Source organism: Lampetra fluviatilis, chromosome 61, assembly GCF_964198595.1.
Source record: "Lampetra fluviatilis chromosome 61, kcLamFluv1.1, whole genome shotgun sequence".
Classification (NCBI taxonomy): domain Eukaryota; kingdom Metazoa; phylum Chordata; class Hyperoartia; order Petromyzontiformes; family Petromyzontidae; genus Lampetra; species Lampetra fluviatilis.
This window is the reverse complement of record NC_136335.1, coordinates 3,844,605-3,870,102: the sequence shown is the minus strand read 5'-3', so window position 1 is coordinate 3,870,102 and position 25,498 is coordinate 3,844,605. Positions and strand designations below refer to the sequence as shown.

The window sequence follows — 25,498 nt, the reverse complement described above, 5'->3', positions numbered from 1 at the left end:
GGCGGCGGCGGCGGCGGCGGCGGGCGGGCGGCCCAAGGAAGCGGAGACGCCCGGCGGCGGAGGATGGCGTCCCCGGGGCGGCGGTTGTGGCGCTGGCGGGCGCCGTGACGGAACGGGCGGGGCACCGAGCGAGGGGGCGGGCGGGCGAGCGAGCGAGCGAGAGCACCATGGTTGTCGCGACGCGTCGCGCGTGGAAGTGGCGCCGCCGCCGTTGCCGGGTGCGGCAACGCGCGCGGTCGTGACGCGGGAGGACCCAACGGCACGCGGGGCCGGGGTTGGCGGGGCGGGCGGGGGGGGGGGGCGATGGGGGGAGCACAAGCAGGGCCGGAGCTTCACTCGGAGTCGCTGGTCTCCGAGGAGCTGGAGCCGCTGGAGCTGGAGCTCTCCGAGGCGGAGGAGCTGCTGCTGCTGGCGCTGAGACGGCCGCCGGCCTCGCCCCCACCGTCTGAGGAAAGCGCAGCAGGCATTAGACACGCACACGACTGGCTACAGGCTGTCGGGGCGAGCACCTGTGAAGGCCGGCACGGCACACGAGCGGGTGGGGTGGCCAGCACCACACCCGGCCGCCTTTGTCTCCCCAGTGGCGAAGTTTACTACACACCGCACCAGCTACTCATTTGATGCGGAGTCAACTTAGGGGAGGCCCAATCACACTGAGAGGCCGCAAACGCCGCTTTTCCACTGGCACACCTGAGCACCGGCAGCGCCTTCACGGCACGGATGGTCACCCACCAGCTATTTGCTGCGCCGAGCCCAAACCAAGCCCATGTTGAGGACTCATCTAGTCCACAATGTTCAACCACCACCACACGGCAGGTCACCACACTGCAGGTCACCACACGGCTCTTTCTGCTTATTCCACTCCCACTGTTCCATTATCTTAGACCGGACTTACGACATTTCTAGACCGCCAACCCCCCTCGCCCCGCCCCCCCCCTCGCCCTGCCTCGCCCCGCCCCCCCTCGCCCCGCCCCCACCCCGCCCCCACCCTCGCCCCGCCCCCCCTCGCCCCGCCCCCCCCGCTGTCGCACCTTTCTTGGGCTTCTTGGCCGCGGCGCCGGCGGCGGTGGCGCCGGTTGCGCCGGGGTTGAGCTGTCCGCTCACATCCTGCAGTCGCTTCTCCAGCTCACGCTTCTTCTCCTGAATCTCGGCCTTCAGCTTCCCCGCCTTCTTACCTGCTCACGTACGCAAAGACACACGCACGCGAAGAACAGATTCGTTGGTGGACCGCATATACAAATCTTGCGAAACTGCCTTCCCATAGGCGTCCAGGAGGCTCGCCAGGAGAAGGTGGACCAATCTCCATCCGTCCCAACAAAGGCGCCGTGTGTGCCAGGCCTCAATAGCTGCTGCTGCTGCTCCGCTAACAGCACTTACCCCAACAACGGTCTGTTAAAGGCTACACGGGGAATCTTTGTCCCACGCACGGAGCCACGGGCACGAGCCGGCCGACTCACTGAAGGGCTTGCTGGGCTTCTTGCGCAGGCACGACACGACGTATCGCTCGAGCTCGCGCAGCGTCGACGGCTTCAGCGTCTCGAAGTCGATCTCGATCTCGTCAGGGTTGGACTCGCGCAGCGAGGGCTCGCGCGACTGGATGATGTGCACCACGCGGCCCAGCTTGTCGCCCGGCAGCTTGTTGATGTCCAGGCTCAACTGCCGCTTCTCGTCATAGGTCATCGGCCGCGAGTCCTCCTCCTCGTCCGAGTCGAAGGCGGGCGCCGCCGCGGCCGCGCCGCCACCGCCGCCCGCGGAGGCCGCGCCCGCCTTGGCCTTCCGGGTCGGCCTGCGTGGGCATCGCGAGACGGTGGTGAGGGGGGGGGGGGGGAGGTTGGCGGGTAGCGGAAGTGAGACTCGTGTCACCGGCGGGTCAACGACACGGGTGGCGCCTGCCCCCGCAAGTAAGTTAACGCTCGTGCCATTCCTGTAGCGCAGCGGTGCCACGAAGGCAGATGTAGACTGCCAGTAGGGGGCGATGTTGCCGTGCCCAAAGACAATTGAGTAATTAGCCGCGTCGTTTTTCAAACATGGACCACTACACAATGGCCTGCTACTCGTTTAAACAAAAAAATATTCCCCCCACAGGATGGATAACGGCCGCTGCGAAGCAGACGGTGCGCGTGTTTGTGCAGCCAACGCACCGCACCGATAACCAGGGCGTGTCCTGCCAGATCCGAGCCACGAGCCTTTGCTACGAGCGGTAAACGCGCGACCGCAGGGACACGTCAACAGCGTGTCGCCGGAAAAAACCACCCCGCGTCACCCGAGCCCTCGCCAGGGGCCTGCGCACACGCGCTGTCCCACCAGCACGGCTCGCTTGCGCCAGTGGAAAAAAAAAACTGGCGGCCGTCGTGTCCACCGAGGAGGAATGAAAGGGGCCACGGGGGTAGAGGTGACGAGGAGTGAGGGGGGTTAAGGGCTGGGTGGGTGGGGGGAGGGTGTTACACGGCAACCCAACCGAGTCGACGGGCACCGTCCCCACCTGCTCGCGGCCGTGCCGGTCTTGGCGGGCGCCGCCTTCTTGGGCAGCCCTGGCTTGGCCTTGCCACCCTTGGCGATGGCGCCGCCGCCGCCGCCACCGCCGCCCTTCTTGTCGCCCTCGTCTGCCTCCTCCTTCTTGGCCTTGTCGGCCGCCTTGTCCTTGCGCTTCTTGTCCTTGTCCTTTTTCTCTCGCTTCTTCTTCGGCTTCGACACGGGAGGTTGCGACAGCGCCGCCAGCTGCTCGTGCAGAGCCTTTAGCTGCTCGGGAGGAGGGGAGGGCGGGGTGGGGGCGGGGGGCAGTGCGATGGGAGCAGGGGTCGCGCAAGGGCGGGATGGGGGAGGCGACACGGAGCACAGTTTTTGGACGGCAGGAGCGGGCGAGGCCACAGCGCGCGAGTTGCACGTTGGGTCGTACGGACGCGTGTCGGTCGCGCGTGTCATTGTCACGTATGACGATGGCAAAAGATGTTCGCGTTTCTTACGACCCGGTACGTGCGTTAGTGTATAAGCCTTACGCGAAAAGCACAACCGTGCTTTGATCATTCGGAGTGAGACCCCCCCCCCCCCACTGCTAAACTGATCGCTGGTTGTCTTTGTGAAAACTATTTTCATTTTACCAGGCAAGGCCCAATGAGCTATAGCTCAGTGGGGTCACCGTGCCATTGAGGGGTCACCGTCCCCATGAGGAGGGGGTCACCGTGCCCTGGAGGAGGGGGTCACCCCGTGCCCTGGATCTGCACGGATCTCTGGTGATTAAGTGAGGGTGGATCACCCGCCCATCACACGGGATCAGGGACCCCACTCTCCGCTGTGGTGGATGCGAGTGCGGCCACAACGATGAGCGGGGCAAGGTCAACGCACAGTCGCGCGTGGTTGGGTGGACGGGCAGGACGGTGGACAAACAGGTCAGTGGACAAGCAGGTGAGTGGACAAGCAGAACGGTGGACACACAGGTGAGTGGACACACAGGTGAGTGGACACGCAGGTGAGTGGACACGCAGGTGAGTGGACACACAGGTGAGTGGACACACGCAGGTGAGTGGACACACAGGTGAGTGGACACGCAGGTGAGTGGACACGCAGGTGAGTGGACACACAGGTGAGTGGACACACGCAGGTGAGTGGACACACAGGTGAGTGGACACACAGGTGAGTGGACACACGCAGGTGAGTGGACACACGCAGGTGAGTGGACACACACAGGTGAGTGGACACACAGGTGAGTGGACACACACAGGTGAGTGGACACACAGGTGAGTGGACACACAGGTGAGTGGACACACAGGTGAGTGGACACACAGGTGAGTGGACAAACAGGTGAGTGGACACACACAGGTGAGTGGACACGCAGGTGAGTGGACACACACAGGTGAGTGGACACACAGGTGAGTGGACACACACAGGTGAGTGGACACGCAGGACTGTGGACAAACAGGTGAGTGGACATGCAGTTGAGTGGACACGCAGGACGGTGGACACACGCACAGGTGAGTGGACGAGCAGAACGGTGGACACACGCACAGGTGAGTGGACGAGCAGGACGGTGGACACACGCACAGGTGAGTGGACGAGCAGGACGGTGGACACACGCACAGGTGAGTGGACGAGCAGGACGGTGGAAACACGCACAGGTGAGTGGACGAGCAGGACGGTGGACACACGCACAGGTGAGTGGACGAGCAGGACGGTGGACACACGCACAGGTGAGTGGACGAGCAGGACGGTGGACACACGCACAGGTGAGTGGACGAGCAGGACGGTGGACACACGCACAGGTGAGTGGACGAGCAGGACGGTGGACACACGCACAGGTGAGTGGACGAGCAGGACGGTGGACACACGCACAGGTGAGTGGACGAGCAGGACGGTGGACACACGCACAGGTGAGTGGACGAGCAGGACGGTGGACACACGCACAGGTGAGTGGACGAGCAGGACGGTGGACACACGCACAGGTGAGTGGACGAGCAGGACGGTGGACACGCACAGGTGAGTGGACACACGCAGGTGAGTGGACATGCAGGACGGTGGACACACGTGCACGTACACGCACACAAGACACCTGCTCCTGTAGCTCGGCGAGGCGGTTCGCTCGCTCCTTCTCGCTCTCGTCCGAGCTCTCGCTCTCCGCACTGCTCTCCTCGGTGCTCTCGCTCTCCGAGGTCGGCAACACCGGCTCGGGGGGAGGGGGTGGCGCCGCGGGGGGCTGGGCCGGGCTGGCGCCCCCCCCGGCCTCGTCGGGCATCTTGGCGAAGCGCATTTCGAACATGTCCTGGGGAAAAAACACGGAACCCGCCCCCCGCCCCCACCGCGCGCGATTTAACGGGCCCGCTGGGGCAAGCGTGCGCTTGCGAGCGGCGCCGACGGAGGACCGGGCCCACGGCACGCAAAGGGGTGGGTGGCCAGCAGCAGCAGTACCACATCCCAGAGGTCGCAAACGGGTTTTGATTCCTTAGCCGTACCCGGCCGCACCAGGGTCGAAAACGGGTACCCGTACCCTACCCGATACCCGGCCAGGTACGGGTAGGGTACGGGTACCCGATTGCGACCTCTGGGATGAAGCCACGTTGCAGGCGCGGGTGGGTTGATTCTAGGAACTTGAATTGTGAGAAGAGACAAGACGTTGGGAAATGAGTGACAAACGGTGACTCACCAGTGACTCACGGTCTACCTGTACCCGTACCCGGCCGCACCAGGGTCGCAAACGGGTACCCGTACCCGGCCGGGTACGGGTAGCCGGGTATCGGGTAGGGTACGGGTATCGGGTACCCGGTTGCGACCTCTGCCACGTGCTGGCTGCCTTTGTCTCTAAATGTCCAAGTGATACGTCACTCAGTTCAGCTATCATTTGCGATGGACAGGTCACTTCGGAAAAATAAGTTAATACCTCAGTGGGTTTTGCCTGGTAGGATGGTTTCGTTAAATTTGTACGCGTTTGGAAGATTTGTTTACCTTTCTTGTACTTTACACTACTATTAAGTTTTTTGTATTGTTCGTTGTCACGTTCTTACCCGCCCCGACTGGACATCTGTGAAAAAGGGCTTCGTAGGTCATCGCATTCCTCCTCCTGCGGTATAAATAAATATTCATATTCCGTTCCCGTGTAGCACCAGGTCATCATTAACGACTAACTCGGCCTAGGGGAGGCCAAGGACGGCGAGCGGAAATTTAACTCGGGTCGCCGAGATCGAAGCGGTGTGCTAACCACTGTGCGCCACCGCTACTCGCACACGACGCCACCACCACCACCACCACCACCGCCACCACCACCATCACCGCCACCACCACCACACCACTGAGATGACGGTGGAGCAAATGGGAGCAGGTGGCTCTTATTCTTTAGTTTTTTTATTTCTAATATTGAGCACAGGCCCAAAAAGCCCACAACATCACGTGGCGAACAACAAAAACGGGCTATTAAGAGCAGTAATATATGAAAGTGTGGCAAGGGCCATGAATTGAGCGAGGTTGTTACGCGCGACGGGGGGGAAATGGACCGTAGGAGGGAATTCCAAAATGGAGCGGTGAGAGGGAAGAAGGGAGGTGATCCTGCAGTGTATGGCACGCAGTGGCCCCCGCGTGTCTCCCAGCGACCCAAGTGTCTCCCAGTGACCCCCAGTGGCCCCCGCGTGTCTCCCAGCGACCCAAGTGTCTCCCAGTGACCCCCAGTGGCCCCCGCGTCTCCCAGCGGCCCCCGCGTGTCTCCCAGCGACCCCCGCGTGTCTCCCAGCGACCCCCGAGTGTCTCCCAGTGACCCCCGCGTACCTCCCAGTGACCCCCGCGTGTCTCCCAGTGACCCCCGCGTGTCTCCCAGTGACCCCCGCGTGTCTCCCAGTGGCCCCCGCGTGTCTCCCAGTGGCCCCCGCGTGTCTCCCAGCGACCCCCGCGTGTCTCCCAGCGACCCCCGCGTGTCTCCCAGTGACCCCCGCGTGTCTCCCAGCGGCCCCCGCGTGTCTCCCAGCGACCCCCGCGTGTCTCCCAGCGACCCCCGCGTGTCTCCCAGTGACCCCCGCATCTCCCAGTGGCCCCCGCGTGTCTCCCAGCGACCCCCGCGTGTCTCCCAGCGGCCCCCGCGTGTCTCCCAGTGGCCCCCGCGTGTCTCCCAGTGACCCCCGCGTGTCTCCCAGTGACCCCCGCGTGTCTCCCAGCGGCTCCCGCGTGTCTCCCAGTGGCCCCCGCGTGTCTCCCAGTGACCCCCGCGTGTCTCCCAGCGACCCCCGCGTGTCTCCCAGTGGCCCCCGCGTGTCTCCCAGTGACCCCCGCGTGTCTCCCAGCGACCCCCGCGTGTCTCCCAGTGGCCCCCGCGTGTCTCCCAGCGACCCCCGCGTGTCTCCCAGCGACCCCCGCGTGTCTCCCAGTGACCCCCGCGTGTCTCCCAGTGACCCCCGCGTGTCTCCCGCGTGTCTCCCAGTGACCCCAGTGGCCCCTGCGTGTCTCCCAGAGGCCCCCAGTGACCCCTGCGTGGCTCCAAGTGGCTGTCTGTACCTGCAGCTTGCGCGCCATGGCCACCACCTCGTGGTCGGGCGGGTTGTACTTGTAGCAGTTGGAGAACATGAGACGCACGTCGCTCGCAAACTCCTGCGCGTCCTGGTACTCGCGTCCGTCCATCTTGTGCTGCGCAGAGCGGGAAACCCACGTGTCATCGTCGTCGTCATCATCATCATCGTCATCATCGTCATCATCATCGGCCACGGTCAATCCACTGCTGGATGAAATACACCCAATGGCGTCGTCGCCGCACGCCCAGCACCTACCTGGGCACACGAGTTGATTTCACCGCTCCGTCTCCCAGGTGGACGGGTTTCTCTCGGACACGTTGTGTTCCGTGGTTGCCGCTCCGTTATTACTTTCGACCGTCGGCCATCGTCCCTTTTGGCCGTGACGCAACCTGAACCGAGCCCCATCGACTTTTCTTCACACTTTGAAAGGCGTCATTTAACCTGCGTGACTTCTCTAAATCTGTTGCATGTTCTTCTTTTCATCTCTCGGTGTAATGCCACTTCTGGATGAAGATCACTATTGTGTCATTCACCAGTGTGTGTTCTCCAATCAGCGTATTCCTCTGTTTCAGTCTAATTGCCAGCATGCGTCTCTCTAGAGGAGTTGTATACCCCTAGCTGCCAGTGCTATTCAGTGGCCTAAAATAAAATGTTTCGCTCCGGATGATCGCTGCAAAGTATGATCTGTGTTTTGATTTAGTGTGCCGATCTTAAAGGTGCATTGAAAAATTATAATACTCCGAATGATGCTCCTGCTGTTGTGGAGTGACTCATGCAGCCAGCTATGGCTGCAGGGTTTTGGTGGTACATGTTGTTTATGTTGTTTATTGTGAAAATTCCGTCACAGTTCCTATGATCGCTGTTTCATTGCTTTCATGGCTTTATTTTGGTGATTTCGAAAAGTTTGGCCATGTTTGTTTGTTGTCGTACAGAGTTAGACTGATGGCCTTAATCTAAGTTGTCTTGTGGTTGTTGTTGGTTGTTTGACTTGCATCCCACTGGGATTTTTGCACACAGCGTTGGTGTACGGTGTTTTTTCTGCAATATTTTGCTGTCTTTTCTTGGATTTTCTGTTTGCACTCAGTCACATATTCACTTTAAGATGTTTTCTTGTTCATATTTTTATTTTTTGCTTGTTGCGGTTGCACCTGATTCAAGAGCCGAATGGCTCACAGGGCTACACCAAATACATGAACTTGAACTCCGCGCGTCGCTGCTCGTTACGTTTGACGAACGACCGCGATCTTTCTGAACCAAGCTTCACGGCAGGCTGCGTACGCCTACTGACTCAACACGACCTATAAACTATTTAAACTATTTTTATTTTATCCACTGAGCTACATTGTTCTTTTTCAGAAGCGACCTGGCCACATATGAAAGCTCAACAAAGTGGCTCATCATCGGGTGGAAATTTATAGCAGCATCCAAAAACTCAAAACGCACGTCAATTCTAAATGCGGGGAGAAAAAAAACGGAGCACCCGCAGAGAAAAATCCACAACCACTCGGAAAGAGACACGCCAACTCCAAATATACAGCAGCAGGCATCAGGGTCGGGATCGAACCCACGACCTCCTGCATACCAGGCGCGGTAGTTAACATCTCCTAGCCACCGTGATGATGAGAGAGAGAGAGACGCAAACTCCAAATATACAGCAGCAGGCGTCAGGATCGGGATCGAACCCACGACCTCCTGCACACCAGGCGAGGTAGTCAACATCTCCTAGCCACCGTGATGATGATGAGAGAGAGACACGCAACTCCAAATATACAGCAGCAGGCGTCAAGGTTGGGATCGAACCCACGACCACCTGCATACCAGGCGAGGTAGTTAACATCTCCTAGCCACCGTGATGATGAGAGAGAGAGACGCAAACTCCAAATATACAGCAGCAGGCGTCAGGGTCGGGATCGAACCCACGACCACCTGCATACCAGGCGAGGTAGTTAACATCTCCTAGCCACCGTGATGATGAGAGAGACGCAAACTCCAAATATACAGCAGCAGGCGTCAGGGTCAGGATCGAACCCACGACCACCTGCATACCAGGCGAGGTAGTTAACATCTCCTAGCCACCGTGATGATGAGAGAGAGAGACGCAAACTCCAAATATACAGCAGCAGGCGTCAGGATCGGGATCGAACCCACGACCTCCTGCACACCAGGCGAGGTAGTCAACATCTCCTAGCCACCGTGATGATGATGAGAGAGAGACACGCAGACTCCAAATATACAGCAGCAGGCATCAGGGTCGGGATCGAACCCACGACCACCTGCATACCAGGCGAGGTAGTTAACATCTCCTAGCCACTGTGATGATGAGAGAGAGAGACGCAAACTCCAAATATACAGCAGCAGGCATCAGGGTCGGGATCGAACCCACGACCACCTGCATACCAGGCGAGGTAGTTAACATCTCCTAGCCACCGTGATGATGAGAGAGAGAGACGCAAACTCCAAATATACAGCAGCAGGCGTCAGGGTCGGGATCGAACCCACGACCACCTGCATACCAGGCGAGGTAGTTAACATCTCCTAGCCACCGTGATGATGAGAGAGAGAGACGCAAACTCCAAATATACAGCAGCAGGCGTCAGGGTCGGGATCGAACCCACGACCTCCTGCACACCAGGCGAGGTAGTCAACATCTCCTAGCCACCGTGATGATGATGATGAGAGAGAGACGCAAACTCCAAATATACAGCAGCAGGCGTCAGGGTCGGGATCGAACCCACGACCTCCTGCACACCAGGCGAGGTAGTCAACATCTCCTAGCCACCGTGATGATGATGATGAGAGAGAGACGCAAACTCCAAATATACAGCAGCAGGCGTCAGGGTCGGGATCGAACCCACGACCACCTGTATACCAGGCGAGGTAGTCAACATCTCCTAGCCACCGTGATGATGATGATGAGAGAGAGACGCAAACTCCAAATATACAGCAGCAGGCGTCAGGGTCGGGATCGAACCCACGACCTCCTGCACACCAGGCGAGGTAGTCAACATCTCCTAGCCACCGTGATGATGATGATGATGATAGAGAGACACGCAGACTCCAAATATACAGCAGCAGGCGTCAGGGTCGGGATCGAACCCACGACCTCCTGTACACCAGGCGAGGTAGTCAACATCTCCTAGCCACCGTGATGATGATGATAGAGAGAGAGACGCAAACTCCAAATATACAGCAGCAGGCGTCAGGGTCGGGATCGAACCCACGACCACCTGTATACCAGGCGAGGTAGTTAACATCTCCTAGCCCCCGTGATGATGATGAGAGAGAGAGAGACGCAAACTCCAAATATACAGCAGCAGGCGTCAGGGGCGGGATCGAACCCACGACCTTCTGCACACCAGGCGAGGTAGGGTATAATACATCTCACACGTTTGGAGCCGAGCATTCTGCAACTGCTGCCCCCACCTTGCTCTGGTCTACCTCTTTCGTTTTATCGAACTTTGACCCCCGCGGTCCGTGTTGCAACAGCTGCCCGCTGGCTTCAACGCCACTCTGTCGCGTCTCTCTCTCCCGACTGGCGTCTCCACTTGTCGGCAGAGGTCGCAATCGGGTACCCGATACCCGTACCCTACCCGATACCCGTCTACCCGTACCAGGCCGGGTACGGGTACACGTATGCGACCCTGGTGCGGCCTGGTACGGGTAGGCAGTGAATCACTGGTGAGTAACTGTTTGTCACTCATTTCCCAACGTCTTGTCTCTTCTCACAATTCAAGTTCCTAGAATCAACCCACCCGCGCCTGCAACATGGCTTCATCCCAGAGGTCGCAATCGGGTACCCGTACCCGATCCGATACCCGGCCGGGTACGGGTAGCCGGGTATCGGGTATGGTACGGGTACCCGTTTGCGACCCTGGTGCGGCCGGGTACGGGTAAGGAATCAAAACCCGTTTGCGACCTCTGCTTGTCGGGCTCACGCGCTGCAAAGCGGCGACGCTTTCTGCGTTTGCTCCGGTTTATGCCGAGCCCCACTTGGCAGCCTGGGCCCCAGCCCAGGGGTCGGCAACTTGTGTCTCTTCGACGAGTGCTTCGTGATGTTATTTATTGAGGGCCACCGTCTCGCGTATTCTCATGTGCATTGGCAGCTCTCGAAATAGTTTTTTTAGCGAATAAAAAAAAAATGGCTCTTCTTGTGATTTTGGTTTGCCGTGCATAACCACCAGAGCCAGCACAACACTCAACACGGAACGCTTGCGCCGGGCAAACTCGCACGTCCAACGAGCGAGCGAACATTCGCCAGGGAAGGGCGAGGGCGACGAAAGCATCTCACCTTGATGGTGCTGAGGTCCATGGGGTGCTTGATGATGTCGTGGTAGTCGTGCAGGCCCAGCGCGTCCGCGTCCACAGGCTTGTAGAAGGGCCATGCGTAGGCCGCGTGCTTCTTGGCGAACATCTCCTTCAGGATGGAGCTGCAGTGCTTCAGCTGCTCGGGCGCCGGGAGTTTGCTCTTCTTGCTGGCGGGCGGGGACGGGACGGAAGCTGCCACGGCCGCGGCTGCAGCGGCCGCCACGGCCGCCGCTGCTGCTGCGGCGGCAGCCGCCTGCTGAGAGTCGGGCATCTCCTTGCGGGCCTTGCCGCGGCCGCCCTCCTTGCGGGCAGGCGCCTTGGTCGGTTTGAAGTCGGCGGCGGCAGGAGGGGAGGCCTCGCCGCTCTCGGGAGGCGTGGTGCTCGGCATGGGCGTGGTGGTGTCAGCTTTCCGCTTCACGCCCTTCTTCACCTGCGACAAGGGAGGCGGGGGACGCATACAGGGAGTTGGTGGGGGGATCACTCGGGGGAGCTTCCAGCGACCGCCGATGAAGAGAGGTCATCTGCGGCGGCGTGCATCCATCTGTACACGTGCGTGTACGTAGCCAACCGTGCTAATTTCAACGCCTCCCGTGTGTGCGGCATGCACGGTACGTTACGTGCAGAGAAAGTGCGGCGGAATTGTGGGTGGCGAGAACGTGGTGGCTCATGGGTGGCGAGCATGGTTGAGTGTGGGTAGGAGGGCGACGGGTGCGAGCTTGTCACATTGCGGCTCGTCCGTGCGGTTCAACGCGAGCGGCATCGCGGGTGATGCGAGCGGGGCCGGCACCTTTGACACGGGTTGCGCCGGCACCTGCCCCAGCGTGGGCACGGACGTCGACGTCACCGCAGGCCCTGCCGGCGCCGACGTCCCCGCACCCGCCACGGGCCTCAGCTGCTGCGCGGGGGGCGGCGCGGAGCTGGGAGGGGGCGCCGGGCGGGGCAAGGGGGGCCGCGTCGACACCACCCGCTGCGCCGCCTGGGGCCCGACCTGCGGCGTCAGCTGGGCCGCCGCCCTGGGGCCCTGCGGGGTTCCGCCCCTCGCCGCCTGGGGTCCCCCGCCCCTCGCTCCCTGGGGGCCCCCGCCGCCCCTCGCTCCCTGGGGGCCCCCGCCCCTCGCCGCCTGAGGTCCCCCGCCGCCCCTCGCTCCCTGAGGGCCCCCCCCGCCCCTGGCCCCCTGAGGGCCCCCCCCGCCCCTGGCCGCCTGAGGGCCCCCACCCCTGGCGCCCTGAGGGCCTCCCCCCCGGGGGCTCTGCTGGGGGCCCGCCCGGGCGGGCTGCGGGGCGGCGGCTTTTGGGACCTGGGGGGCGGGCGCGGGGGCGGCCGGGGCGTGGGCGGGGGTGCCGGGGGGGGAGGCGGGCGACGCGTGGTTGGGCTGGGGGGCGGGCGTCTGGGCGGGCGCTACCGACGTGGGGGTGGACCCCCCCGAGGAGGCGGCCGAGGCGGCCGCGGCGGCGGAGGCGGCGCGGGGAGGCCGGGTGGACGTAGGGGCGGCCCCCCTTTGCGGGGCGGATGGGCCCCCCTGGGCCTCCTCCTCCGGGCTCTGTGACTCCACGCTGGTTGCTGAAACACGGCACAGGGCACAGCGATCGCGGTCAGAGCTTGCTCGGTGACGCAAGGCAACGGCGGCAGGTCAATGTTAGACCTGGTGAGCAGCAGTAACGATTGTAATTATCGTCGAGTCTCAAGACTCTGTCCCACGAGGATTAGACAGGTGAAGGAAGAGGTATTCATCTTGTTGGTTCTTTCGGTCAAGTCACCGAAAGAAAGTCACCGAAAGAACCAAGAAGATGAATCCCTGCAGTCACGAAAGCTTTAAATGGAAGCAGGTATCTTACATCGTCCACAAGGTCGCCGATGACGACGCTGTGTTGCATATTTAACAAGTTTTGCGTCAAAGTAGATCCCATATCCATGAGGAGGGTCCTTGTCTATAAACATTTGGCAGTTCACCAGCATTCATTTAAGCGAGCCTGGCTCTGCTGATGAGACGCTGAATTTCAAAACCAATCCTTGCTTATAGAAATCCAACAGTTCACCAGCATTGGTTCGCCAGTTTGTCTCGTATTTAACCAATGCTGCCAAACAAATGCACTTCGGCAAGGAACGTCGTTTGGCTGATGGGATGTGTAACAAACAAAAAAAACCTCCGTTCTCCACTCGCCCACACACTCCTGAAACTCCTCAATCGCCACTGGCCGACTCAAAGAGACGGAGAGATGAAATTCACTGGTAATGCAGAAGACTGTCGCTCCGAGACGGGATTCACCAACGTCCAGAGCGCGACCCGCTGCCCTGGCTTCTATACCAGAACCCAGGATGCCATCTAATGCGTGCGTTGCAACCGTGCCGTAATCTAGTTTCAGTCCCCGTTCTATCGACGCACGTCAAGGATCGTGGGTTGCAGGGATAGGCCATCGTGAGGTTTGGCACGAGGAGAGCGGGGGGAGTGAGCGAGTGAGGGAGGCCTGGTTAAGGCCTCTTGAGAGGCAAATAAATCAGCAGCCGCTGTGGGGAGGAGCTGTAGCTGAGGGGATAGGGGACAAGGGGAGGGGCAAGGGGCGCCCAAGTTTACTGTGGAGAGCTGCTCTAGCCGAGGGGATAAGACACAAGGGGGCTTAGTTTAACTGTGTGCAAGGAGGAAGCCATTGGAGCTATGCACTTTTAAATCTATATTGAAAACTCGTTTCTTTCAAACTGATTTAACACGGTTGGCTACGTACGGTACCAAAAAAGTTCAACATACATAATGCCCAAGGCTCAACACTGCCCATAGACTAACACTACTCAACACTGCCCAGAGACTCAACACTGCCCATAGACTCAACACTGGCCATAGACTCAACACTGCCCAGAGACTCAACACTGCCCATAGACTCAACACTGGCCATAGACTCAACACTGCCCATAGACTCAACACTGCCCATAGACTCAACACTGCCCATAGACTCAACACTGCCCATAGACTCAACACTGCCCATAGACTCAACACTGCCCATAGACTCAACACTGCCCTTAGACTCAAAACTGCCCATAGACTCAACACTGCCCATAGACTCAACACTGCCCATAGACTCAAAACTGCCCATAGACTCAACACTGCCCATAGACTCAACACTGCCCATAGACTCAACACTGCCCATAGACTCAACACTGCCCTTAGACTCAAAACTGCCCATAGACTCAACACTGCCCATAGACTCAACACTGCCCATAGACTCAACACTGCCCATAGACTCAACACTGCCCATAGACTCAACACTGCCCATAGACTCAACACTGCCCATAGACTCAACACTGCCCTTAGACTCAAAACTGCCCATAGACTCAACACTGCCCATAGACTCAACACTGCCCATAGACTCAACACTGCCCATAGACTCAACACTGCCCATAGACTCAACACTGCTCATAGACTCAACACTGCCCATAGACTCAACACTGCCCAGAGACTCAACACTGCCCATAGACTCAACACTGCCCAGAAACTCAACACTGCCCATAGACTCAACACTGCCCATAGACTCAACGCTGCCCATAGACTCAACGCTGCCCATAGACTCAACGCTGCCCATAGACTCAACACTGCCCATAGACTCAACACGGCACCTCTGATTAGCGCGGTGTGAAAGTTCAACGTTCATACATACACACATAACTTGAGGAGGCTTAGTTTGAAGTGCGTGCAGTTAGGACACGGGGCGGCTTAGGTTAACGAAGAACCAATAAATCGTGTTCGAATCCCGGCCTCAGATTACGAGGGTTGGTGGGTCCCTCAAAGACTCCCTACCACGGGGGGTGTCGAGGTCGCCTCTGTCCTGACCTTCCAGGGTGATGGCAGCACAGCAAGTGGTTAATCTTCATCTGGGGATCGAACGTTATGCCCTCGCGCGCAATGGTTCTCTCTGGGCGCTCCAGTTTCACGCCGTTCGCCGAGTTGGTCAAACATCCCATTATAGGACCCACAGAGCTTGTGGCAATTGTTGTAGATCGAGGGATAACTCCCCCCTCACGCACAAGGGTTTTTCTCTCAGAGTGCTCCAGTTTCCTCCCACTCTTTAATGAAGTTGCCCAAACATCTTCTTGGTTCTTTCGGTAAAGTCACGTAGAAGGTAAAGTCACGTAGAAGGTAAAAACAAAGTTTTTCACTATAAATCCTTTATATGCGTGGCATCGGTTTTATTTTATTATTCATTTCTGTTTTTCTTGAGTAAGAGTTTAATTTTTATCACATTGGTATTTTAAATTAAATATGAAAAAAATTTTTTCCTAAAAAGTGAAAAATTTTGGAATTTTTTTTCTCACGAAAATACATTGTCACGCACAACGAGTCTGTGTGCAAAATGTCAGCTCGATTGGATCACGGGAAGTGGGTTAAAAAACGACCGAAAGATTTGCACGGTCGTAAGCGCGCAAGCAAGCAAGCAAGTTAACTTAATATAAAGGATTTAAAAACATAATAACGCAAGCAGCCGTCCCCGTTCAGAGTGCCGGTTTCTCCGCGGCTTACCGGCCGGCCGGCCGTACTCACCGGTGTTCTTGCGGCCGCGGCCCTTGGCTGCCTTGGGCGCCGGCTGCTGCAGCTCAATCTCATCCTGGGGCATCTCTGCCACCTTCTGCAGGAAGAACTTCTCCAGGCTTTGCGCCATCAGCACGATGTCGTCGCTCGGCTGGTGGCGAGTGGGGAGGTGGTGGAGGGGAGGGGGGCGGTGAGGTGAGACGCCAGCGATACGACCACAAGGCCAGCACAAGCGGAGCGAGCTCCAACGAATTAAGATTTTTCTTCTTGGTTCTTTAGGTAAAGTCACGTAGAAGGGAAATAATAAAATAAGAATAATATTTTCCCTTCTACGTGACTTTACCGAAAGAACCAAGAAGATGAATCCCTGCAGTCACGAAAGCTTTAAATGGAAAAAGAATTAGATTTTTTTTTAATCAAAAACATTTCATCTTGAAAATCCTTTGAGATGGAATTCATCTCGTTTGTAAGGGGGGTCCCAGGGTAGCAACTGGTCCACGCACAGCGTATTCACCCTCATAAGGAAAATAGATTTGCAAAGGGCACTTCAATGGCTCTGCAATCTCAAAGCACTTAGCATCACACGTCCCATCTCCATCATTCTAAATGTGCTGTTGCGGTCCCTCTTGCTTAGCCAAGGGGTCCCCCCCCAAGCAATGACAGCTGTCCCTGTGTGGCACAAGGCGATGCAGCACCGACTTGCAAGTGAGTATTATAGTTTGTCTCCGCCATAGGAATGGAGAATCACCACCACCGACTCAGGGCTGTACTCAGACGCTCATTCGAGCGGGAAATCGCTCCGGCTGTTCTAGCAAACGCGACGCCACATGTACGCACCGCACTCGTGCACCGAACGTGCACACGGGACTCTTGCACCGATAGTGCGTACATTGATCGTGTGTACGGCACTCTTGCACCGCGCCCGTTTACCTCGACAGGGCTAAAGCTGTGGCCTGCGCGGGGTGGGCGAGTGTGCGACGCTCACCCTGTTGTAGATGTAGCAGTTTGTAAACATGGTGCTGAAGTCCTGGATGCACTCCACTGCCGTCCAGTAGTAGTTGGACTCGAGCCGCTTCTTGATGGTCCCCATGTCCATGGGGTTCTTGATGATCTCGTAGTAATCCTGCGCGCACAGAAACACCGCAGCTCGTTCGCGCAAATCCTTGCACGGTGGAGGAGCTCGCCTGACGATCGGGCCCTATATCCCCCCCCCTCCCGCCCCCCGATTCAGGGGTCACGGATCAGACTCAACTGAACGTTTTTACTGTCATACCGATTGCTGCATCATGCGCGCGGGCGGTCCGTCTCCTTCGCAAACGCGGGCCTCGTCTGATAACGATTCCCCTCGCCTCCCGTTCATCGGGGCTGTTACAAATCACTTTAAGTTCCGTTACTGATAACCGCACAAAACAACCGTTAAACATGTGGCCCGCATCATTTGGTTACTTTCGGGGCTAGATCGTGTAGCTACAATGCCAAGTTCTACACGTAATTATAATTAAAATATTGGCATTACGTACCTGCACGACCTAACCCAAAAGAAACGAACTATGAATCGTGACACCGGTCGTGAAAGCCAACGTATCGGATTAAGATGACCTGCGCCTATTGAAATATCGAGCAGAAAACACGCCGCGTTTACCGTTCAAACTGGGAAGCCAATTGGGAGCTGCCAGTGGTGCCACGGTGAGCAGCACACGACCGGAACTGCAATCTAACAACTCGCCGGTCCGGTTCAATCTCCCGGCGCGCGCAGTTGAAACGATGGGGGCAGGTTTCTTAAATCCCCAACACCACTGCCACTGCCTCCGTTCACCCAGAAAAATGAACTCGCAAGCCCAGGTGGACTATTCCGCGTCATTTGTACAGTCCATCGCCAGCACAAGTCTCATTCATATTATCTGTCTTATATTTTCTGTATCTCAATCAGCTCGAGCTTCCTATAAATCATGCACCTTCCGTGTGGCCACCCCCACTCCGAATCCCTCCCCTCTCATCCATATATCTATAGTCTCACTCGGATCTGGAGGAACACTGGCCAACGAAATGGAACAACGTGGATGTCCAGAATAAACACCTCCCCCATTCGAGACCCCAAACATCACCCAAACATCACCCTCCCGGAAGACACCGGTTGTGTAACCATCAACCGCATCACAAGATCGAAAGGACGATGCGCACATCTCCTTCACGAATGTAAAAACTAAAGACCCAAACTATGGACCACGTAGTAAACCCCTGTAGTTCTTTCTAGATTTGGCCCTCCCCCTCTTCAACCATTATATATACGGAGTGGTAGCTCTTGTAATCTCTCATTTACTTGATACAGCTGTCGTGGCTGTGACGGTTCCGCCTGAAGACGGAAGCTTGTGTTGCCTCCGAAACGTCGTGATTTTTATTTTATTTTACTTTTATAAATTTTTATTTTTTACCTACGTGACTTTACCGAAAAAACCTAAGAATATGAATCCCTGTAGTTCTCTTTTAACAGATGACCAGCAACACTATAAACTCTCTCCTGAAAACCTCTCGTGGCTGGCAGACCTCAACAATGGCATTCAGCGCCTGAACATATTGCCATACCCAAGAATCGAATCAATATCTCTCCATCTAAAGCAGCGCAAATCACGCAACTTGTGTGTGCCCCTCCCCCCCGCCAACCACTCCCGAGTCCCTCTCCTCTCATCTATACATCTCTATCTCATCTCAATCGGCACAAGCCTCCGTAAATCACGTGGCTTTTGTGGCAACCCCCCAACCCTGAGGTCCCTCGCCTCTCCCTGCCTCCCCCCCCCTGTAAAAGCAGACGCGAGCTCACCACTGCTTGCTTCATCCTCCACTCTTCCCCGCCCCCGCTCATTATCACCCTCTCATCCCCACCATCTGCATGACATCCTTGACTCGACTTCCCTTCCCGTTGGGTGGCACACACACACAGTGGGTACAACATTTAAATTTCGATTTAAAGCTTTCGTGACTGCAGGGATTCATCTTCTTGGTTCTTTCGGTAAAGTCACGTAGAAGGGAAGTAATAAAATAATAAAACATAATAAAATAATTCTCACGACGTTTCGGCCACAACGCAAGCAGGACGGCTGCTCTTTGCGTTGTGGCCGAAACGTCGTGAGAATTATTTTATTATGTTTTATTTGTATTATTTTATTACTTCCCTTCTACGTGACTTTACCAAAAGAACCAAGAAGATGGGTACAACATGTTATATTCTCTCATATGTGCTGTCGATCTCGTTTGCTCCGCATCACTTGTACTGTCCGACCCCGCTATGTTTTGCGCTCACGCTTTGTCTGCTTGTCCCTCTCATTTTGCATTGCTCATCTCCGTTGTTCCATCAGCATCCGATGCGCGCGTTGTAACAGGAATTTTTTCAATCTAATTTAATTGTCAAACCCATGCATCGCTGGATGCCTTGTGGAACGTTCAACAGGGAGATGGATCTACAAGTTATTTAAAGGGTTAAACTGGCACTGCCCGAGCATTTGCACGGGATACACGGTGGTGTTACCACAGAGCACTTGCCCACCCGTGCATCAGGCAGCAAAACTTGTTTTACAATATAGTATGAAAACGATGCATTTATCGATGCCTAGTGGCACGTTGCATAGGGAGACAGATCTACAAGTTATTTCATTGCATTTTCACGTGTTCAGGCTCTTGTCTGCTTATTCACATTCATCCGTTATCTTAATCCCCCCCCCCTCCCCAGGGTTGCATTTCGTAAGTTTTACACAATTTAAACAGACTGCTGCCGCCACTAACGATGGGTTTTTGGACCCGTGGATGTGCGGCAATGATAGGGTTGGTAACGGTCGCTAAATTGGGGTGCCACGATGGCGAGATGTTATCTGCCTCGCCTGGTATGCAGGAGGTCGTGGGTTCGATCCCGACCCTGACGCCTGCTGTATATTTGGAGTTTGCATGTTCTCCCTGTGGTGGCGTGGATTTTTCTCCGGGTTCTCTGGCTTTTCCCTCCACATTTAGAATCAACATTATGCACTTAGAGTAATTTGGCTTTCGATTTAAAGCTTTCGTGACTGCAGGGATTCATCTTCTTGGTTCTTTCGGTAAAGTCACGTAGAATTGAAATAATACAATTAAAACATAATAAATTATTTGATTATGTTTTATTTTTATTATTTTATTATTTCCATTCTAAAACATAAAAAAATTATGTTAAATTTTTTTATTTTATTATTTCAATTCTACGTGACTTTACCGAAAGAACCAAGAAGAGTAATTTGGCTGTTATACATTTCCATGTGATAAGCCACTTCGCTGAACTAGAGGGTTTGGAAGGGAAATAAATCTCGAAGATCAAGAAGCCACCACGGCCAAAGCTGTTGATGACTCCGCATCTCATAGCTACCAAAGCTCTCCACCCTCTACCAGATACCACAGATGCTGCAGGGAACTCCAGGTTCTGGCCTCAGTCTCCCACCATCTGGCCAATGGTCTTCTTCTTAATTCGCCAATATACAGGGTGGCCCAAAAGTCAGGATACGTGAGGTTATTTAATCTATTTGAACACTGGCATTAAAGCATTTTAATTTTCGACTTAAAGCTTTCGTGACTGCAGGGCTTCATCTTCTTGGTTCTTTCGGTAAAGTCACGTAGAAGGGAAATAATAAAATAATAAAAATAAAACATAATCAAATAATTCTCACGACGTTTCGGCGCCCTTCCCCCCTTCCAACCCAGCTTAAATATACGCTCCAAGCGTGGTGTTGTTTCATTCAGACGCTGTCTCCCCGACAGACCTGGTCTTCACCTGAGGACGTCTTCTTGCGTTGTGGCCGAAACGTCGTGAGAATTATTTTATTATGTTTTATTTTTATTATTTGATTATTTCCCTTCTACGTGACTTTACCGAAAGAACCAAGAAGATGAGCATTTTAATTGTTAATTCTTTAATATTTCATCCGTTATTAATGCCTATTTTTCTTCTTCATTTTTTAGGTGGCATTTAGAAAGCTCGAGAATTGAGATGAAGCATAATCAATGAATGTTCAAAGATTACTCCTGTAAACTTAAAAAAGTCCTTAATTTATTTCAAAAGACAATTCATGCGTGCATGAATGTCAATGGCAGTCGTTAAAATAAATGAAATAGCCATTTGTCACTTGTTAATATAAATGTAATATCCCTGTACGATCCTGACTTTTGGGCCATCCTGTATGACATAAAACATAATGCCTGTGATTCATCCAGGAAATTCCTGAATGAATCTCACGAAATTTCCAGGAGGGCTCCTGCACGTGGTATTCACAATATTCTTATTGCGCAAGGCAATGACAAAAGGCGCTGTGTGTTTCACAGATGGGGACAGTCTGCCAGTCGGGAGCGATGCTGTGATGTGGCTTTTACAGTTAGGAAATTTGCAGGTACATTTTTTCACATTTCGAAAACTTGGACCGTCACGCCGGCGTGCACAATGCCTTCTGAGTCTTTTTCGAATTACGTCATGAGATCTTGAACGCCCAACGTGACCTACGGCGCGTAGTTTTTTGTTGTTTACGGTTAATACGCATTGCAGTATTTACCAAGGCAGCCCGCTGGATTCGAACGGCGAACCTGTGCAATAAGCGGTGGCCACACAACTACTGAGATCGCCTGTTCTCAGCAACTATGCTTGTATTAAAAAAAAAAGCAGTATACAAGACAGAAACCACAAGTATGGACACGAGAGGTTTACACTTCTCTCCTAGCGAGAGGTGGGTGCAGACGAGGGCCGGGGGGTGGAAATAATTTACGCAAATCTGCAGCGAGCGCCTCCGTTATTATTGGGAAATAAAATTATCCTCGTGGGACACACTTCAGAGGGAACAGAGTTTAAAGTGGATTATTTGCTCTCGTCATTAACTGCATTGTAAGATTTTTTTTTATCGCTCCCATTTACATCACAACAAGAGATTGGAATCGCCATCCACTTGTCGATTATGAACTGCATCGACTCAGTGCCGGGGAGTGAAATCGTTGCGACTCTTCAGGAACAGACTGCACCCTCCCCCCCACATCTTCAACTGCTCACCACATTCCACAAGAGCAAATGCCATACGACACAAACTTATACAAAAGGCTGACGTTTCGGGGAAATGGCCCTTCTGCATAGCAGAGCAAAGTGAAACGTCAGCCCACTTGCACATTTTGTTTCTGCTGAAAAGCAGAGATGATGACAAAACGCGGTGAACCCTGAGCATCGCTGCCAACTTTTAAATGTTGCCACTACTCGATCTGTGCTTTAAAATACATCTGGCCGGTGCGGAAAAGGTAAGCCAAAGTTATTAAGTTAAAAATAAACTTTTTTTAATTTTACCAGGTAAGGCCCACAGAGCTATATAACTCTTTTTCAGAAGCGACCTTGCTATCACAAATGATGGCTCAAACAAGTGGCTTATCACGTGGAAATGTATTGCAGCCAAATACTCTACACACACGTTCATTATAAATGTGGACGAAAAACTGAAGATCCGGAGAAAAATCCACGTGACCACCGGGAGAGACACGCAAATTCCAAATATACAGCAGCAGGCGTCAGGGTCGGGATCGAACCCACGACCTCCTGCACACCAGGCGAGGTAGTTAACATCTCCTAGCCACCGTGATGATGATGAGAGAGAGAGAGACACACAAACTCCAAATATACAGCAGCAGGCCGTCAGGGTCGGGATCGAGCCAACCGACCTCCTGCACACCAGGCGAGGTAGTTAACATCTCCTAGCCACCGTGATGATGATGAGACACGCAAACTCCCAATACACAGCAGCAGGCGTCAGGGTCGGGATCGAACCAACCGACCTCCTGTACACCAGGCGAGGTAGTTAACATCTCGTAACCGTGGCTCTCTAGAGCACCCTCGAGTGGAGGTCGTTCCACCAACAGTGATGAAGCAAAAACATTTCAGTGCTGCACCTTTACATTTTTAAAAAAAAGTCTTTGTTTTCAATGCAGTCGCTGGTTTGGCCACCAGTCAACTGCTCAACCAGCGGGTCAAATCACCTTCTCATCACTCTTCTGTAGCTACTACCATGGTTACTATTCCTTTGGAACTTCGCCCGTCGATTGGTGCACCCATATTGAGGACTCGAGTCGACTGGGCACCGACCGCTTCATTTCATCCCACAACACATTGTGTTTAACCGCTGCAACTGCAGGTCACAACACTTTGTCCATCACACGACTCCACTTTGGAATTCCTTACGCGAGCCCCTAGCGGCCCCTGGTGGCCTTTAGTGCAGCCCCTGACAATACACAAATGTGAAAACACCCCATCAATGCTGTCAAACCCAATACACGTAGTTGACCAAATGCGTCGCGGCCCCTGGCAAAAGTTGCCCACCTCTCAAAATCGCTGCTCAATTCAGGAAACTCGTTAACGCCGGTAAAGTCACGCATTTCACCGAAAGAACCAAAGAATAATTCCTGTAGTCACGAAAGCTCCAAAAAAAGCTCCAAAATTAATATCGTTAACGCCGGTCAGTTACAACTTCCATCGTGCTCTTGGTTGATTGACGTTGTTTGATCCTTTGCTCAGCTAGCAAGCGTGCAAACAAAAACCAAACCCCAATCCCAGCATGAGACGAGTGAAAGTTGTGGGGGTGGAGTGCGGGCGGTCGGTCGGGCAGGCTCTGACCCACGGAGGAATCCCATCCCTACCGGAAGATTGAGCTTGACTGTGTCCACGGGCGTGTGGAAGGGCCACGCGAACTGGTGTTTCCACAGGGCCTTGAGTACCACCTTGGCCAGGTACTGCAGCTGGTTGGTGAGTCTGCCCGGCTTGGCCGGGTTGCTCGTCTCGGGAGGCGGCGGGTTCGGGCCGCCGGCCTTGGGCGCGGGCTGCGGCGGCGCGGGCTGCTCCATGGTCCCGAGGGAGGAGAGGCCAGGAGAGGGGAGAGCTGTGGAGCAGAGGCGGGAAGAGAGACAGAGAGGAGAGGACAAGGAGGGAACGGTGGACGGGAGGGAGAGAGGAGTTGAGAGATGAGCTGGGAGGGGGACGTAGCGGGGAAGAGGCAACGACAGGAGAGAGGGGAGCGGGCGAGTTTTAGGGGACGCGAGTGGGAAGCAGAGGAGGGGGATCGGTGCAAGGAGAAGGGATGGATGAGAAGAGAGAGAGGGGAGGGAGAGAGGGGAAAGATGAGGGCTGTGGAGACAGCCGCTTTACTGCCTCACTGTCCCGCCATCAGCAGCAACAGCGCCTGGGGGCTAAAGAGCAGCACGACCCCGTGGGGTTCAGGGGGTAGGGGTCGTGGTTGGGTAGGGGTTGTGGTTGTGAGGAGAACGCACACAAACCACAACATTAGCCGCTTCACCGCAAGCGACTCGCGGTCGCCGTGCGACCCGAGAGCCCGAGACGCGTTGCGGGCGGGAAAGACGCGGGGCCCGTGACCCCGGCGCGGCCTAGACGGGACCAGCGCGGCGGCTCCCGCGGGATCAGGTCGCGCGATCCCGGCAGAGAAACTAGCCGAGGGCCCCCTGCCTGCACCCCCCCCCCCCCCGTCCCACCGCTGGGCCTCGCAGCGCCGCGCACCTCGTCCGCCGAGCGCGTTCGCCGCGCGGGGAACGAGGCGGCGCTGAGGAGAAGGAGGAGACCGAGGCCGCCAGGAGGAGGAGGGGGAGACGAGGGGACGAGGCAGAAGGCGACGCCGAGTTGGGGGAAGAGACGAAATGGCGGCAAGGCGCGCGGCGCGGGGGTCGGGCGAGGGGGGCGAAGCGAACCTGAGGCGGGGGGGGGGAGGTGACAACGACGACGGCGGCGTTGGGTGGGGAGGGAGACGGGGCTTGCGGGGCGATCGGCACGGGGGGTGCTGAGCGCGGCGGCGCGGGTAGGGAGGGAGCGGCGGTGTCCGATCGGCGGGAGTCGCGACGAGCGGGGCTAGAGCCGCCGCGCCATTGTGAGCCGCCTCCTCCTCCCTGCCGCGCGCCCATTGGCCGGCGTCGTCCACGTGACGCGGCCAGCACGCGCACGCGCGGGAAATTCAAACGGGGGGGCGGGGGGGCAGTGGGGGATGGGTGAGGGGGGAGTGGGGGGTAGGTGAGTGGGGGGATAGGTGAGGGGGCAGTGGGTGATAGGTGAGGGGGGAGTGGGGGATAGGTGAGGGGGGAGTGGGGGATAGGTGAGGGGGTAGGTGAGGGGGGAGTGGGGGATAGGTGAGGGGGGAGTGGGGGGTAGGTGAGTGGGGGGATAGGTGAGGGGGCAATGGGTGATAGGTGAGGGGGGAGTGGGGGATAGGTGAGGGGGGAGTGGGGGATAGGTGAGGGGGTAGGTGAGGGGGGAGTGGGAGATAGGTGAGGGGGGAGTGGGGGGTAGGTGAGGGGGGAGTGGGGGGTAGGTGAGGGGGGAGTGGGGGTAGGTGAGGGGGGAGTGGGGGGTAGGTGAGGGGGCAGTGGGGAATAGGTGAGGGGGCAGTGAGGGTAGGTGAGGGGGGAGTGGGGGGTAGGTGAGGGGGGAGTGGGGGATAGATGAGGGGGGAGTGGGGGGTAGGTGAGGGGGCAATGGGGGGGTAAGTGAGGGGGGAGTGGGGGATAGGTGAGGGGGGGGTGGGGGGTAGGTGAGGGGGGGAGTGGGGGATAGGTGAGGGGGGAGTGGGGGATAGGTGAGGGGGCAATGGGGGGTAGGTGAGGGGGGAGTGGGGGATAGGTGAGGGGGGAGTGGGGGGTAGGTGAGGGGGGGAGTGGGGGGTAG

General features: G+C 56.2%; 1 protein-coding gene across 2 annotated transcripts; it reads right to left on the bottom strand.

Moving 5' to 3' along the window:
- LOC144951207 (bromodomain-containing protein 3-like) lies at window positions 1-24,672 on the bottom strand. Of its 2 annotated transcripts, none has more exons than XM_078881355.1 (12): window positions 24,532-24,672; window positions 23,473-23,711; window positions 16,787-16,924; window positions 15,814-15,952; window positions 12,073-12,845; window positions 11,269-11,715; window positions 6,967-7,095; window positions 4,529-4,753; window positions 2,483-2,739; window positions 1,458-1,786; window positions 1,032-1,175; window positions 1-445 (listed from the first exon to the last, which is right to left on the bottom strand). In XM_078881355.1, the coding sequence occupies exons 2-12, from the start codon at window positions 23,674-23,676 to the stop codon at window positions 333-335; spliced, it is 2,898 nt and encodes a 965-aa protein (XP_078737481.1). In that variant the 5' UTR covers window positions 23,677-23,711; window positions 24,532-24,672; the 3' UTR covers window positions 1-332. The 2 variants fall into 2 exon arrangements, with proteins under 2 accessions (XP_078737481.1, XP_078737480.1); XM_078881354.1 differs by lacking the exon at window positions 24,532-24,672 and adding an exon at window positions 24,344-24,502.
- Window positions 24,673-25,498: the final 826 nt, after the last annotated feature.